The sequence below is a fragment of the Mustelus asterias genome, chromosome 14 (assembly GCF_964213995.1).
Source record: "Mustelus asterias chromosome 14, sMusAst1.hap1.1, whole genome shotgun sequence".
Classification (NCBI taxonomy): Eukaryota; Metazoa; Chordata; class Chondrichthyes; order Carcharhiniformes; family Triakidae; genus Mustelus; species Mustelus asterias.
The window spans coordinates 31,782,519-31,796,501 of record NC_135814.1 but is presented as its reverse complement, the minus strand read 5'-3'; the positions used below and the strand labels follow the sequence as shown (position 1 = coordinate 31,796,501).

The following is a 13,983-nucleotide window of genomic DNA, read 5'->3' as shown; positions in this document are numbered from 1 at the left end:
GGAAATGGTTAGGGGCACATCAGATGCAATTTAATGCAGCTAAATGTCTGGTGATTCACATTGGGAAGAACAACACAGGGATACGATATAATCTAAACGGTGCTATTTGAGGGGTATGAAAGAGCAGAGGGACCTGGAGATGCACATTCACAAATTCTTGAAGGTGCCAGAGCAAGCTGACAAGGCGGTTAAGAAAGTGAATGGGATTCATGGCTTTGTACATCGGGGTGTTGAGTACAAAAACAAATAAGTCATCGGGCGGGATTTTACGGCCTTGCTCGACACAAAACCATAAAATCCCACCCGAGGTCAACAGACCATCCCATGGTCCACCCCTCGCCCGCTCCGATTCCCATGGTGGGTGGGGCTGTAGAATTCCAGTCATCATGTTAAAATTTTACAAATCACTGGTTAGATTAGAGTATTGCATACAATTCCTGGCACCACAGCTTAGGAAGAATACCAAGGTCTTGGAGAAGATGCAAAGGAAATTTACCAGGACGATGCCAAGGATGAAGGACTTCAAATACGTGAGAACAATTTGAAAGGCTGGGATTGCTGTCCCTATAGAGCAAAGAGGGTTAAGAGGAGACCTAATAGATGTATTCAAAATTGAGGGGTTTTGACAGAGCAAGGGAGAGAAACTGTTTCCTCTGGTGAATAGGTTCATAATCAAAGATCATATTATTTAAAATAATTGACATAAGATCTAGAAGGGAAATGAGAAATTAAATCACACAAAGGCTTGTTATGATCTGGAACACACTACCTGAAAAAATGTTGGGAAAAGATTCAATAGGAGCTTTCAAATGGCAATTGTTCTGAAGAGAACTAATTTGCAGGGTTATGGGAAGGAAGCTAAATTGGACAACTCTTTCAAAGCACAGTCACGGAGGCTGCATGCCCCCCTTCTACGCAATAAGATTCTAATAATAACCTATAATTCTCTTAGCAAATTAACAATTCAATATGAAAAAGTGCAATGTTTCTGATTATTTCAGCACTTAAAAACAGAAGAACGTTTGCGTTTCTTTGTATATATTTTACTTCAACTGTACCTTTATTTTTGTCAGCTTTTCCTGTAAAGAATCTTCATTTGCTTTTGAGACTTCATTTCCCAAGGAGCCAAGCTGAAAGAACAAAGATTCCTGATCAGCATTGACTCAGAGATACAAAATTACCAATTGCTAAGGCTGTGTGATATCCATTCGCTGAAAATGTAGTAAAAAAAAAAGAAAATGTTCTTCCAATTGTGATTTATAGTTTTTCAATGTTTTTAACATGTATCTCATCAGTCTTTGGATAAGTCACTGTCAGAGGATTGAGAGCAATGCTCAATTGATTGAGCTTCATTGTGAAGAATAGAAAAACTATCAAGGCCAATGCCATCCACAGAAGCACGCAATCAGTTAATTGGGTTAGTGGAACAACACTGATGACTGCTGTGACTGCCAACAATATGGGGCACCCTACATAATTAACCATAGGAGAAAGTGTGTCATTCAGAGAATTAAAGGCAAAAATCATTATTTATATCTTTGTGAACATCCAAGTATTTGTGAGTAGAAATATATCCCCAATTAAGGTTTACCTGAGAAGGTTATTGTACTTGTAAGTAAATATTCAATTATAAATCTTAACTAAGTTTTAGTACTGGATAACACTCTACACCTCACCTTATGATTTGGCACAAAATCGTATGGCACAGTTACTGCAATCAAGTCCACCATTTCCTGTAAATAGAAAACAGTATTTTATAAAATAAGGAATTGTCCAACTTCTAAAATGTACTTTGTTCTTTCAACAGCTCACATATACATTTTTAAATCTCATTCTAAATGGTTAGAAGGCAAAAATCATAATAAGGCGCAGGGCAAGCAAAGGCCATTTGGTTGAACTAGCCTGCATCATGCATAGTCTATGTATCATTTGGTTGAACTAGCCTGCATCATGCATAGTCTATGTATCATTCTATTATCGACTCTCCCTTCACTACCACTCTACTTCAAGATTTTCTAGATACAGGGTGGCAGTTTCCACAGAGTTGTGCTGTTTCTTTCTCCCCCAAACGCAATTTGTCAAACCAGCACGAAAGAATAAGTGCAAATTATACTTGGTGCATTTCAAGTTCCCACAATCGTATGCAACAGTTTTAAAACATTGCACTGGAAGTTAGCTCATCCACAAAACCTACCCCAGCTCCAGATCAGATTAATCACCATTGCAAATTGCTGCTAATCACACTTGCCGGCCTTCAAGGAGGCTCTTACTTTTCTTTGGTACAAATGGCAAGTTTTTGATTCTTCTTTAATTTATTAAGAAACTGACTACTATAGATAACATACTGTACAATAAAAATAAATTATAATCTATTTACAGCACAGAAACGTAAGGCCCAACAGATGTTGATATTTATGCAACAACTGAGTCTCCTCCCACATCTAACCCCATCAGCATTTCCTTCTAATTCATTGCCTTTCACATGTTTGCCTAGCTTTCCTTTAAATGTATCTATGCTATCTATCTCAACAACTCCTTGGTTGTGTATTCATTTTTAACAGGTACTTTCATTAAAGCCAACACCGAGATAGCTCACTGAGTAAAAGTCAAGGTCCAATTGGCTTGCCTCTATCAATTTTGTAATCACAAGATATAACAATAATAGGAATTTCTGACTAATCTTCCAATTGCAGCACTGTCATGACACATCCTAATGAAGTGGAGATGCCGGCGTTGGACTGGGGTGAACACAGTAAGAAGTCTCACAACACCAGGTTAAAGTCCAACAGGTTTATTTGCTACCAAATAAACCTGTTGGACTTTAACCTGGTGTTGTGAGACATCCTAATGAACACAGATACAAGGGCAGGATTTTCCGAGGGGTAGTTTCCCACCCCACCACCCAAAGATTCCCACTGATCACAGGCATTTAATACTCACTTGGGTGGAAATCTCACCTCAGAGAGCTGCCAGCCAATCTCATGGTGGCACGGTGGCAGAGGGGTTAGCACTACTGCTTCACAGAGCCAGCGTCCCGGGTTCGATTCCCGGCTTGGTCACTGTGTGGAGTTTGCGCATTCTCTCCGTGGGTTTCCTCCAGGTGCTCTGGTTTTCTCCCACAGCCCAAAGATGTGCGGGTTAGATGGATTGGCCATGCTAAATTGCCCCTTAGTGTCAGGGGAACTAGCTAGGTATGGGGTTATGGGGATAGGGCCTGGGTGGGATTGTGGTCGGTGCAGATTCCATGGCCCGAATGGCCTCCTTCTGCACTGTAGCATTCTATGACTCCATGGTGGCTAGGACAAAAGTAGGTCCTGGAGCCCAGGATGAGTTAAGTGTGAGGTTGTCGCATTGGGGAGAGGTGGTGGGGCCTGTGGGGAGTTGATTGGGAGTGTGGGTTAGGGGTCTTGACAGAGAGTCCAGGAGGAGAGAGCAACTGTGGGATGCATACCTTGGTGACGTAGGCTTGATAGGAAAGGAGGTTCTTGAAGGAGATGCCCCCCCATCCCGCCTGAGACCCAAGCAGAGACCTGCTGGGCTCTCCCCACTGACCGTTACCTCCTCCAGCTAGCCTCAGACCTAAGGCCAGACAGGGAGCAGCTCTTATGTTTACACAAAGAATGTGCTGCTTATTTTATGCTTTCTTTCAATATTGGCGATGAAATTATCCTAAGTGAAAATGAGCGCTCTTGGACTGATCCTCACATAGTGTAATTTCAAACCAAGTCAAGTCACTGGGAATAGGAAGACATTGACAGATGGACGGTGATACAGATAGATTTTGGTAGCTGCAGCTTGAAAGGGATGAGGTTTTCAGGCTTGTCAATTCACCTCATTGATAACTTGCTGCAATGGCTGGAGCATAACATCTGTAGAAATCACATCATTAATGTTCAAAACAATAGATAATCTTCCTCCTGTAAACAAAAAAATAACAACAATGAATGGAGGAAATAGATGTTCGGAGGGAGGATGTATTGGCAGTTTTGAATAAACTGAAGGTCGATAAGTCCCCTGGGCCTGATGAAATGTATCCTAGGATTCTTTGGGAGGCGAGGGATGAGATTGCAGAGCCTTTGGCTTTGATCTTTGGGTCCTCGCTGTCCACGGGGATGGTGCCAGAGGACTGGAGAGTGGCAAATGTTGTTCCTCTGTTTAAGAAAGGGAATAGAAATGACCCTGGTAATTATAGACCGGTTAGTCTGACTTCGGTGGTTGGTAAATTGATGGAAAAGGTCCTTAGGGATGGGATTTACGACCATTTAGAAAGATGCGGATTAATCCGGGATAGTCAGCACGGATTTGTGAAGGGCAAATCGTGCCTCACAAATTTGATAGAATTTTTTGAGGAGGTAACTAGGTGTGTTGATGAAGGTAGGGCGGTTGATGTCATATACATGGATTTTAGTAAGGCGTTTGATAAGGTCCCCCATGGTCGGCTTATGATGAAAGTAAGGAGGTGTGGGATAGAGGGAAAGTTGGCCGATTGGATAGGTAACTGGCTGTCTGATCGAAGACAGAGGGTGGTGGTGGATGGAAAATTTTCGGACTGGAGGCAGGTTGCTAGCGGAGTGCCGCAGGGATCGGTGCTTGGTCCTCTGCTCTTTGTGATTTTTATTAATGACTTAGAGGAGGGGGCTGAAGGGTGGATCAGTAAATTTGCTGATGACACCAAGATTGGTGGAGTAGTGGATGAGGTGGAGGGGTGTTGTAGGCTGCAAAGAGACATAGATAGGATGCAAAGCTGGGCTGAAAAATGGCAAATGGAGTTTAACCCTGATAAATGTGAGGTGATTCATTTTGGTAGGACTAATTTAAATGTGGATTACAGGGTCAAAGGTAGGGTTCTGAAGACTGTGGAGGAACAGAGAGATCTTGGGGTCCATATCCACAGATCTCTAAAGGTTGCCACTCAAGTGGATAGAGCTGTGAAGAAGGCATATAGTGTGTTAGCTTTTATTAACAGGGGGTTGGAGTTTAAGAGCCGTGGGGTTATGCTGCAACTGTACAGGACCTTGGTGAGACCGCATTTGAAATATTGCGTGCAGTTCTGGTCACCTCACTATAAGAAGGATGTGGAAGCGCTGGAAAGAGTGCAGAGGAGATTTACCAGGATGCTGCCTGGTTTGGAGTGTCGGTCTTATGAGGAAAGGTTGAGGGAGCTGGGGCTGTTCTCTCTGGAGCGGAGGAGATTGAGGGGAGACTTAATAGAGGTTTATAAAATGATGAAGGGGATAGATCGAGTGAACGTTCAAAGACTATTTCCTCGGGTGGATGGAGCTATTACGAGGGGGCATAACTATAGGGTTCATGGTGGGAGATATAGGAAGGATATCAGAGGTAGGTTCTTCACGCAGAGAGTGGTTGGGGTGTGGAAAGGACTGCCTGCAGTGATAGTGGAGTCAGACACTTTAGGAACATTTAAGCGGTTATTGGATAGGCACATGGAGCACACCAGGATGGTAGGGAGTGGGATAGCTTGATCTTGGTTTCAGATGAAGGTCGGCACAACATCGTGGGCCGAAGGGCCTGTTCTGTGCTGTACTGTTCTATGTTCTATGTTCTATGTTCTATGAACCCGGATTGAATTTCATGAAGGATTTTACACTTGTTTGCATTTCTGTCATTCTGAAATTTCCACAGGATTTCCTAGCATTCACCGAAATCAAGGATTTGAAATCACCCGAGTTGTGCCTTTAATCATGAACTGACAATGTTAGGAATCATTGCATGGAGTCCATGCCACCTACCTGTTAATCGTTTTGACTGTGTATAATTTAAATCACAACTGGATCAAAGGCCCTGCAGTTTCCCCAGTGCCCCAGCAGCAGTAGCTGGAAATGTGAACACACACAGCTGGCTGGCAGGACATCCTCCCCCCATAACTGATTTTACGGGCAGAGGGTGGTTGCTCCCCATCTCCCAGAACCGCCGGCCCAATCAGATACTAGCAGTCTAAAAGGCCTCGGGAATGGGGGCCGCTGCGGAGGAAGGCAGTGCTGAGCTCCTGCAGCCTGCCCCAGTAGGCCCAAGAAATTCTATATTGATAGAGGGGGAAACCCCCTAACCCCAGGGGCCTCAGAGACTGCCTTCCCTTCCCTCCCCGCAACCCTCTCTGAATAAGATCATCCTGGGCCGCAGCTGAGAGACCGTCAGCATTTAGCTGGAATTTGAATATTGAAATATAGGGCGGCACGTTGGCACAGTGGTTAGCACTGCTGCCTCACAGCACCAGGGACCCTGGTTCAATTCTGGCCTCGGGTCACTGTCTGTGTGGAGTCTGCATGTTCTCCCCGTGTCTGCGTGGGTTTCCTCCGGGTGTTCTGGTTTCCTCCCACAGTCCAAAGGTGTGCGGGTTAGGTTCATTGGCCATGCTAAATTGTCCCTTAGTGTCAGGGGGACGAGCAGGATAAATGCATGGGGTTAAAGGGATATGACCTGGGTGGGATTGTGGTCGGTGCAGACTCGATGGGCTGAATGGCTTCCTTCTGCACTGTTTGATTCTATGATTCTATGAAATCCTGTCCGAAACCATCAGTAAAATTCCCCAGCACGGCTCCCACCCAATGATTCCACCTCATGTAGCTGGGACAACACTTCCTCTTGTGTCTGGACTAATTTAACCTGCCCTGTTCTTCTTTAACTTCTTTCTCAATCTTCAAGTTGAGAATGGCAAAGGGGAAGAGGGGAAGAAAATTTTATAAATCTATATGTATTTCATTTGCTTTGTTAAGAATAATAAAAATGTTGAATCTTAAGTTTAATTTGATCTGTTTATTAGGTTGCGTACTTTTAATCATTGTGAACTAATGTGAAAGAGGTTGTCACCATGTATTACGGTGCTCACAACGCAGACTCTGGAAATGTGTTTATGAAAACATGCCCAAAGTGCTTTTACCTTTTATTATCATTTCATGGATTCTTCTTAAAGAACCCTTTGACTAGCAACGATTGTAAATCCATTTTAGTTGGTTCTAACATTTCACCATCTGAAGTACTTTTTCCCTTAATTCATGTATATTTTGAAATGTGCAATGCTGTCACATATTGCATTGATCACAATGAATGGGAAATCTTGTCTTCTAAGGAATAATACAGCCAAGGTTCTTGATGCAAGTTCAGATAGAACTCCAAAAATGTTTGAGTTTTGCATTCCATGTGAAACATTTTACTGAAAGGGCAGATTGAGACTGAATTTTATTTAACAATGGACAAGATAAGGCTAATCTGTTAACAATAAGAATAGTTTCCTGGGATGAAACATTTAAGCAAAGCTATAGCAGTATTTGGCTACTTCCGAGACACTAAGAGCACATATTTCAAATCCTATTTGTGTTACATCTTCTACCTGATATCTCTATGGGGTATTTATTTACAAAGGCATTTAATTCATTATTTTAGCTTTTACAAAGCTAGGTTAGTGTATATGCTTTCTGCTTTTGAAGAGACGGAGTACATAGTAGGGATCCAGTGTAACTTCCAGTAAGCAACATAGCAGTGATGGGATTAATTTTCAGGGCAGTGTAGTGACAAGTGAAAGTCACAACTTTCAGATTTTGTGGGAATGCTCAACTTATGGGAATTGTTGTCAGGCGATTGAAGCTGAAAAATTAACATAATTGGACAAATCTCAAATTCTAACAATGAGTTAGAGAGACATTAGAATCTTTTGCTGACCATAATTCTGTGTTCAATAATGATGCATTCTAAAGTAGTCTTAAGGAAAGATTAATTTTGCACCAGTTGAGGCACAATGTAAGACCATAAGACCATAAGACATAGGAGCAGAATTAGGCCACTCGGCCCATTGAGTCTGCTCCACCATCCAATCATGGCTGATATTTTTCTCATCCTCATTCTCCTGCCTTTTCCCCATAACCCCTGATCCCCTTATTAATCAAGAACCTATCTATCTCTGTCTTAAAGACACTCAATGACCTGGCCTCCACAACCTTCTGCGGCAAAGAGTTCCACAGATTCACCAGTCTCTGGCTGAAGAAATTCCTCCTCATCTCTGTTTAAAGGATCGTCCCTTTAGTCTGAGGTTGTACCCTCTGGTTCTAGTTTTTCCTACTAGTGGAAATATCCTCTCCACATCCACTCCATCCAGGCCTCGCAGTATCCTGTAAGTTTCAATAAGATCCCCCTCATCTTTCTAAACTCCAACAAGTACAGACCCAGAGTCCTCAACCGTTCCTCAAATGACAAACTCTTCATTCCAGAGATCATTCTTGTGAACCTCCTCTGGACCCTTTCCAAGGCCAGCACATCCTTCCTTAAATACGGGGCCCAAAACTGCTCACAATACTCCAAATGGGGTCTGACCAGAGCCTTATACAGCCTCAGAAGTACATCCCTGCTCTTGTATTCTAGCCCTCTTGATTTGAATGCTAACATTGCATTTGTCTTCCTAATTGCCGACTGAACCTGCACGTTAACCTTAAGAGAATTTTGAACAATGATTCCCAAGTCTCTTTGTGTTTCTGATTTACTAAGCATTTCCCCATTTAGAAAATAGTCTGTTCCTCCATTCCTCCTTCCAAAGTGCATAACCTCACATTTTCCACATTGTATTCTATCTGCCACTTCTTTGTCCACTCTCCTAGCCTGTCCAAGTCCTTCTGCAGCCCCCCCCGCTTCCTCAATACTACCCGTCCCTCTACATATCTTTGTATCATCTGTAAACTTAGCAACAGTGCCTTGAGTTCCTAATGTGACATTAACACTTTGCTCTCTCTTTAGTAAATCACTCTTCAAATACTCACCATTTATTAACGTGAAATGTTGCCTCTGTTTCTCTCTCCACAAGTGCCACTTAATCTGCTGACTGTTTCCAGAATTTTCTGCTTTTATTTCAGACTTCCATCATCCACATTATTCTGCTTTTCAACCAATAAACTCTTGTTGATTTTATCTTTTTTTCCTTTATATGATTCCAAGGTTGCATTACTCAAAATTTCAATCCATGCATTGATCATTCTTTGTGAAAAGCACCCTGATCTTGTAGTGTTAGCTTGGCTCAGTTGGTAGCACTCTTCGTTCTGAGGGTTCCAGCCCCACTCCAGGGCTGAGTTTTACCAGCCCTTTTGGGACAGGCTGAGAGGCAGGAGGACTGACAAAATGGTGCAGGCAAAATGGTGAAAGAAGGCATCAGGAGAAGCCCAAGGCCTCCTGACTCCCTACAGCCTGTCCACCATCTACAGTGCACAAGTTAGGAGTGTGATGGAACACTATCCACCTGTCTGGATGAACGCATCTCTATCAGTGCTCCAGAATCTTGATGGCAACCAGGACAAAGCAGCCTCCACCTTAAACATTCATTCCCTCCAGCAGCACACACTGGCAGCAGTATGTACCATCAACAAAATGGACTGCAACAACTCACCAAGTCTCATTTGGCCATACCTTCCAAACCCACAACCTCTAGTGCCTGGAAGGGCAAGGACAGCAGACACATGGGATCACCACTACCTCCGAGTTCCCCTCCAGGTCACACACCATCCTGATTTGGAAGTATATTGCCATACTATCATTTGTCACTGGGTCAAAATCCCCTCCCTATCTAACTGCACTTGGCCATAGCTACACCATTTGGACTGCAGTGGTTCAAGAAGGCAGTTAATCACCACATTGTCAAGCCCACATCCCATGAATATTAAAAAGTAAAATTTTGCTACCACATTTTGAACCAATTCAGAAGCAGCCTTTTACCGTTGGGTCCTGGATGTTTGAAAGCTCAGGTACAACTCGCCTTCATGTAAAAGCTCTCGATATTCACACTAAGTGCGAAAAAGACACAAGGCAACTTGCAGGCCCGGTGAAAGAGTTGAGTGATGAATGCCCCCCAATGACTGTTTTGTGTCCTAGATTTTCAATATACCCTGACCTTGACACTGCTGAGAAGTTCATATATTATCTATTTTTCTTACACTTATCCATACAAAACTTCATCTGCAATCATTTTTCTCACTTACATACTTTGTTCAACATAGTTGGCACTTTGATCTTCCTTCTCAATATAAATGGCCTCTCCTAGCTTTGTATCAGCTGTAAGTTTGGCTTATTTAAATTGCATTTCTAAATCCAAATGGTTGATGTAAATGTGACGCTGCGGATGCCCCGTACTGATCCCTGGAGCAACCAAGATTTTTAAAACACTGTAGAATTGTCTCAGATATCTGTTTTTTCCTTCATTCTTAGGATCCATTCCCATCAAGGGCAGCATTTATTGCTGTGGTGAAGTGGCCCCTTTAAAGGGAGATCCTTTGAAGGCCACATGATCAGGCTGGACTCTATGGTGAGGCTGCGTGGGAAGCCGAGCCAATCGGGAGCAAGGGTGTGAGTCCTGGGACAGGGAGGAACCTCAGGTGGAGCCAGGGAGGAGAAGGGAGTAGACTTGTATATTAGTTCTGTCAGACCCTTATCTTGTTTTTGTATTATATCAATAATAAATCACTCATTGTTGAAGCCACGAGTCACCTCAAACTTTACTGCAATTGCCCATTCTTAGAATATGGTGGTGACTCCTTTAACTGCTGCAGTCTGTGTGGTGAAGGCGCTATTGCAATACTTTTAGGTTAGGAATTCCAGGATTTTGACCCAGTAACAATAAATAATATATGAACAAGTCAGGATGATGTGCGTATCCAAGGTGAACTGAAGAAGTGATGGTTTTTTCATGCACCTGTTGTCCTTGTCCTTGGGGAGGCGCTAACAGAGAAGTTTTGTCAGATTACCAAGTGCATATTGTGAATACTACTCACTGCAGCTCGTGTACACGGTTTAGAGTAAAAGGTGGATAAAGTTTAAAGTTTATTAGTTTCACAAATAGGCTTACATTAACACTCCAATGAAGTTATTGTGAAAATCCACTGGTTGCCACACTCTGGCGCTTGTTTGGGTACACTGAGGGAGAGTTTATCAAGGCCAATGCACCTAACCAGCACATCTTTCGGACTATGGGAGGAAATGGGAGCACCCGGAGGAAACCCACGCAGACATGGGGAGAATGTGCAGACTCCGTACAGACAGTCATCTAAGCCAGGAATTGAAGTTGATAAAATCAACAAGAGTTTATTGGTTGAAAAGCAGAATAATGTGGATGATGGAAGTCTGAAATAAAAGCAGAAAATTCTGGAAACATGAGACAAAGTCCCTCATGGTAGGCTAGTGAAAAAGGTTGGATCCCATGGGATAAAGGGGGAGGTGGCTAGATGGGTGGAGAACTGGCTTGGTCATAGAAGACAGAGGGTGGTAGTGGAAGGGTCTTTTTCCGGCTGGAGGCCTGTGACTAGTGGTGTACCGCAGGGCTCTGTATTGGGACCTCTGCTGTTTGTGATTTATATAAATGATCTGGAAGAAGGAGTAACTGGGGTGATCAGTAAGTTTGCGGACGACACAAAACTGGCAGGACTTGCAGATAGTGAGGAACATTGTCAGAGGCTACAGAAGGATATAGATAGGCTGGAAATTTGGGCAAGGAAATGGCAGATGGAGTTCAATCCTGATAAATGCGAAGTGATGCATTTTGGTGGGAATAATGTAGGGAGGAGCTACACGATAAATGGAAGAACCATAAAGGGTGTAGAGACGCAGAGGGACCTGGGTGTGCAAGTCCACAGATCTTTGAAGGTGACGTCACAGGTGGAGAAGGTGGTGAAGAAGGCATATGGGCATGCTTGCCTTTATAGGACGGGGCATAGAGTATAAGAGTTGGAGTCTGATGTTGCAGATGTATAGAACGTTGGTTCGGCCGCATTTGGAATACTGCGTCCAGTTCTGGTCGCCACACTACCAGAAGGACGTGGAGGCTTTGGAGAGAGTACAGAGGAGGTTTACCAGGATGTTGCCTGGTATGGAGGGGCTTGGTTATGAGGAGAGATTGGGGAAACTGGGGTTGTTCTCCTTGGAAAGACGGAGGATGAGGGGAGACTTAATAGAGGTGTATAAAATTATGAAAGGCATAGATAGGGTGAACGGTGGGAAGCTTTTCTCCGGGTCGATGGTGACGTTCACGAGGGGTCATAGGTTCAAGGTGAAGGGGGGGAGGTTTAACACAGATATCAGAAGGACATATTTCACACAGAGGGTCGTGGGGGCCTGGAATGTGTTGCCGGGCAAGGTGGTGGAGGCGGACACACTGGGAACGTTTAAGACTTATCTAGACAGCTATATGAACGGAGTGGGAATGGAGGGATACAAAAGAGTGGTCTAGTTTGGACCAGGGAGCGGCGCGGGCTAATTGTTCCTTGTTTCTCGTTTCAAGGCTTCATTCTATGATCATCTTGCTGGTGCCAGTACAGAGCGAGACTGCGGATAGTTGGGAACCTGTCTCGGGGGCAGGGAATTCATATGGTGTTCGTGAAAGTGGAAATGACTAGGGTTGGGAAGCATTTTCCGATCAGGGCCATTGTGATCTCCTGGACTCGTTTCGATCGCCTCAGGGGGTCGGAGAGGAATTTCCCAGATTTTTTTTCCCCATATTGGCCCTGGGGTTTTCACTCTGGGTTTTCGCCTCTCCCTGGAGATCACATGGTCTGGAATGGGGGGGTGGGGGTGAGTTAATAGGTTGTGATGAACAAAGCATCGTAGCTGTGAGGGACAGCTCGGTGGATAGGATATTGGTAAGTAGATAGGCTGGAAAATTGGGCGGGGATCCTGGATTCAGGATTCAATCCTGGACCGGGGAGCGGCGCGGGCTTGGAGGGCCGAAGGGCCTGTTCCTGTGCTGTATTGTTCTTCTTTGCAACAGTGGATCTCTAGATTGATGGATGTAGGACTGATTAAGTAGTGGATGGTGTAGAGTTTGGTTTTAATAGCTCTTCAATACATTATTTATAAGCTAGCAAATGGTCTAATTGAAAGCTTACATTCTATGCATTTTCTATTTCATGCAGAAAGCAGAAATATTAGTTCTAATGCTTACTTAAAAATCCTTACCTTTGTGTAGCATGTCATTGTGATAAATTTGGTAAGCCTTTTCATGGGCATGAATTATATTCTTGATTGCTGAAGGTCCACTGTGCTGCAGCTTGTGTTTGGATGTTATTGTCTTCAAAGGATCATCAAATGTTATCCAGGTTTCAACGTTTTCTCCAAAGGTTGTAAAGGCAAACCGGGCATAGCTGACAAATGAATCAACAAGTGCCCCATTCTCCCAGTCACCATATTTTGCTATCAGTTCTTGAGGGATGTCATTGTCATGTAGAACTACTAAAGGCTTGAGATTTGCAATTATTATTTCATTTAGGAGATTTGAATAGCATCTTATCTGGTTATGATCTACCTTCTCAGTTGTCCCGTCAGGCAGAATACTAGTCCAAGGAAGGATCACTTTGTAATGGGAAGCTCCTTTCCTATGTAGAATGGAAAGATGATCTTTTAGATGCCTTGGAAGAGGGTCCTGGCAAAAGTATTGTGCCTCTTCTTCCACACTGAAGTTGATTTTCTGGCCTTTATCTTCACCTTCTGCTAAAGTCTTCACCAGTACATTTGTTAAGGGACCAGCAATTATCATAAAGTCAGATGGTAATTTTATGTCTGTAACAGACAAACCTGTGAAAAATATGAAGAGGAGACTACTGCTATGTAGCTCCATTTTAAAGATCTCGTGTGGTGAGCAAGGTTCGAGTCTTTATATCTAATAAAAAGCTGTATCTAAATTAGTTATTATATGACTGCTCAACTGTTAAGGGACTGCCAATCTAAATTATATAGTTTACAACACTCATCATGTAATCAAATTCCAGATCATCAATATTACTTAACTGAAAAATAAGATGAGCAAATGTTTTCTTTCCCAATGTGTTCTCCTTCTCTCCTGAAGGGGCTGATTTACACTGGGCTATCACCCGACAGATGTTTGCTCATCTCCAATACTTCACAATGATGGCTATTTTTCTTGTGAGCCTTGACAATGATTAACAACAGGCCATTTAAAAGTGGGCAGAGGGAAAATCAAACACAGCATGAAGTTGTTTTTGC

The 13,983-nt window shown here is 43.3% G+C and overlaps 1 protein-coding gene across 1 annotated transcript in view; it reads right to left on the bottom strand.

Annotated features, from left to right (window-relative positions):
* The window catches only part of LOC144504132 (lactase/phlorizin hydrolase-like), a 58,229-nt gene extending 44,632 nt beyond the window's left edge, over positions 1–13,597 (bottom strand). The window contains exons 1-4 of the mRNA XM_078229307.1: positions 12,940–13,597; positions 3,832–3,917; positions 1,677–1,733; positions 1,059–1,130 (exon numbers count right to left, since the gene is read on the bottom strand). Of these exons, the coding sequence (XP_078085433.1) occupies positions 1,059–1,130; positions 1,677–1,733; positions 3,832–3,917; positions 12,940–13,597 (873 nt within the window). The remainder of the gene's footprint in view (positions 1–1,058; positions 1,131–1,676; positions 1,734–3,831; positions 3,918–12,939) is intronic.
* Between the last annotated feature and the right edge of the window lie 386 nt (positions 13,598–13,983).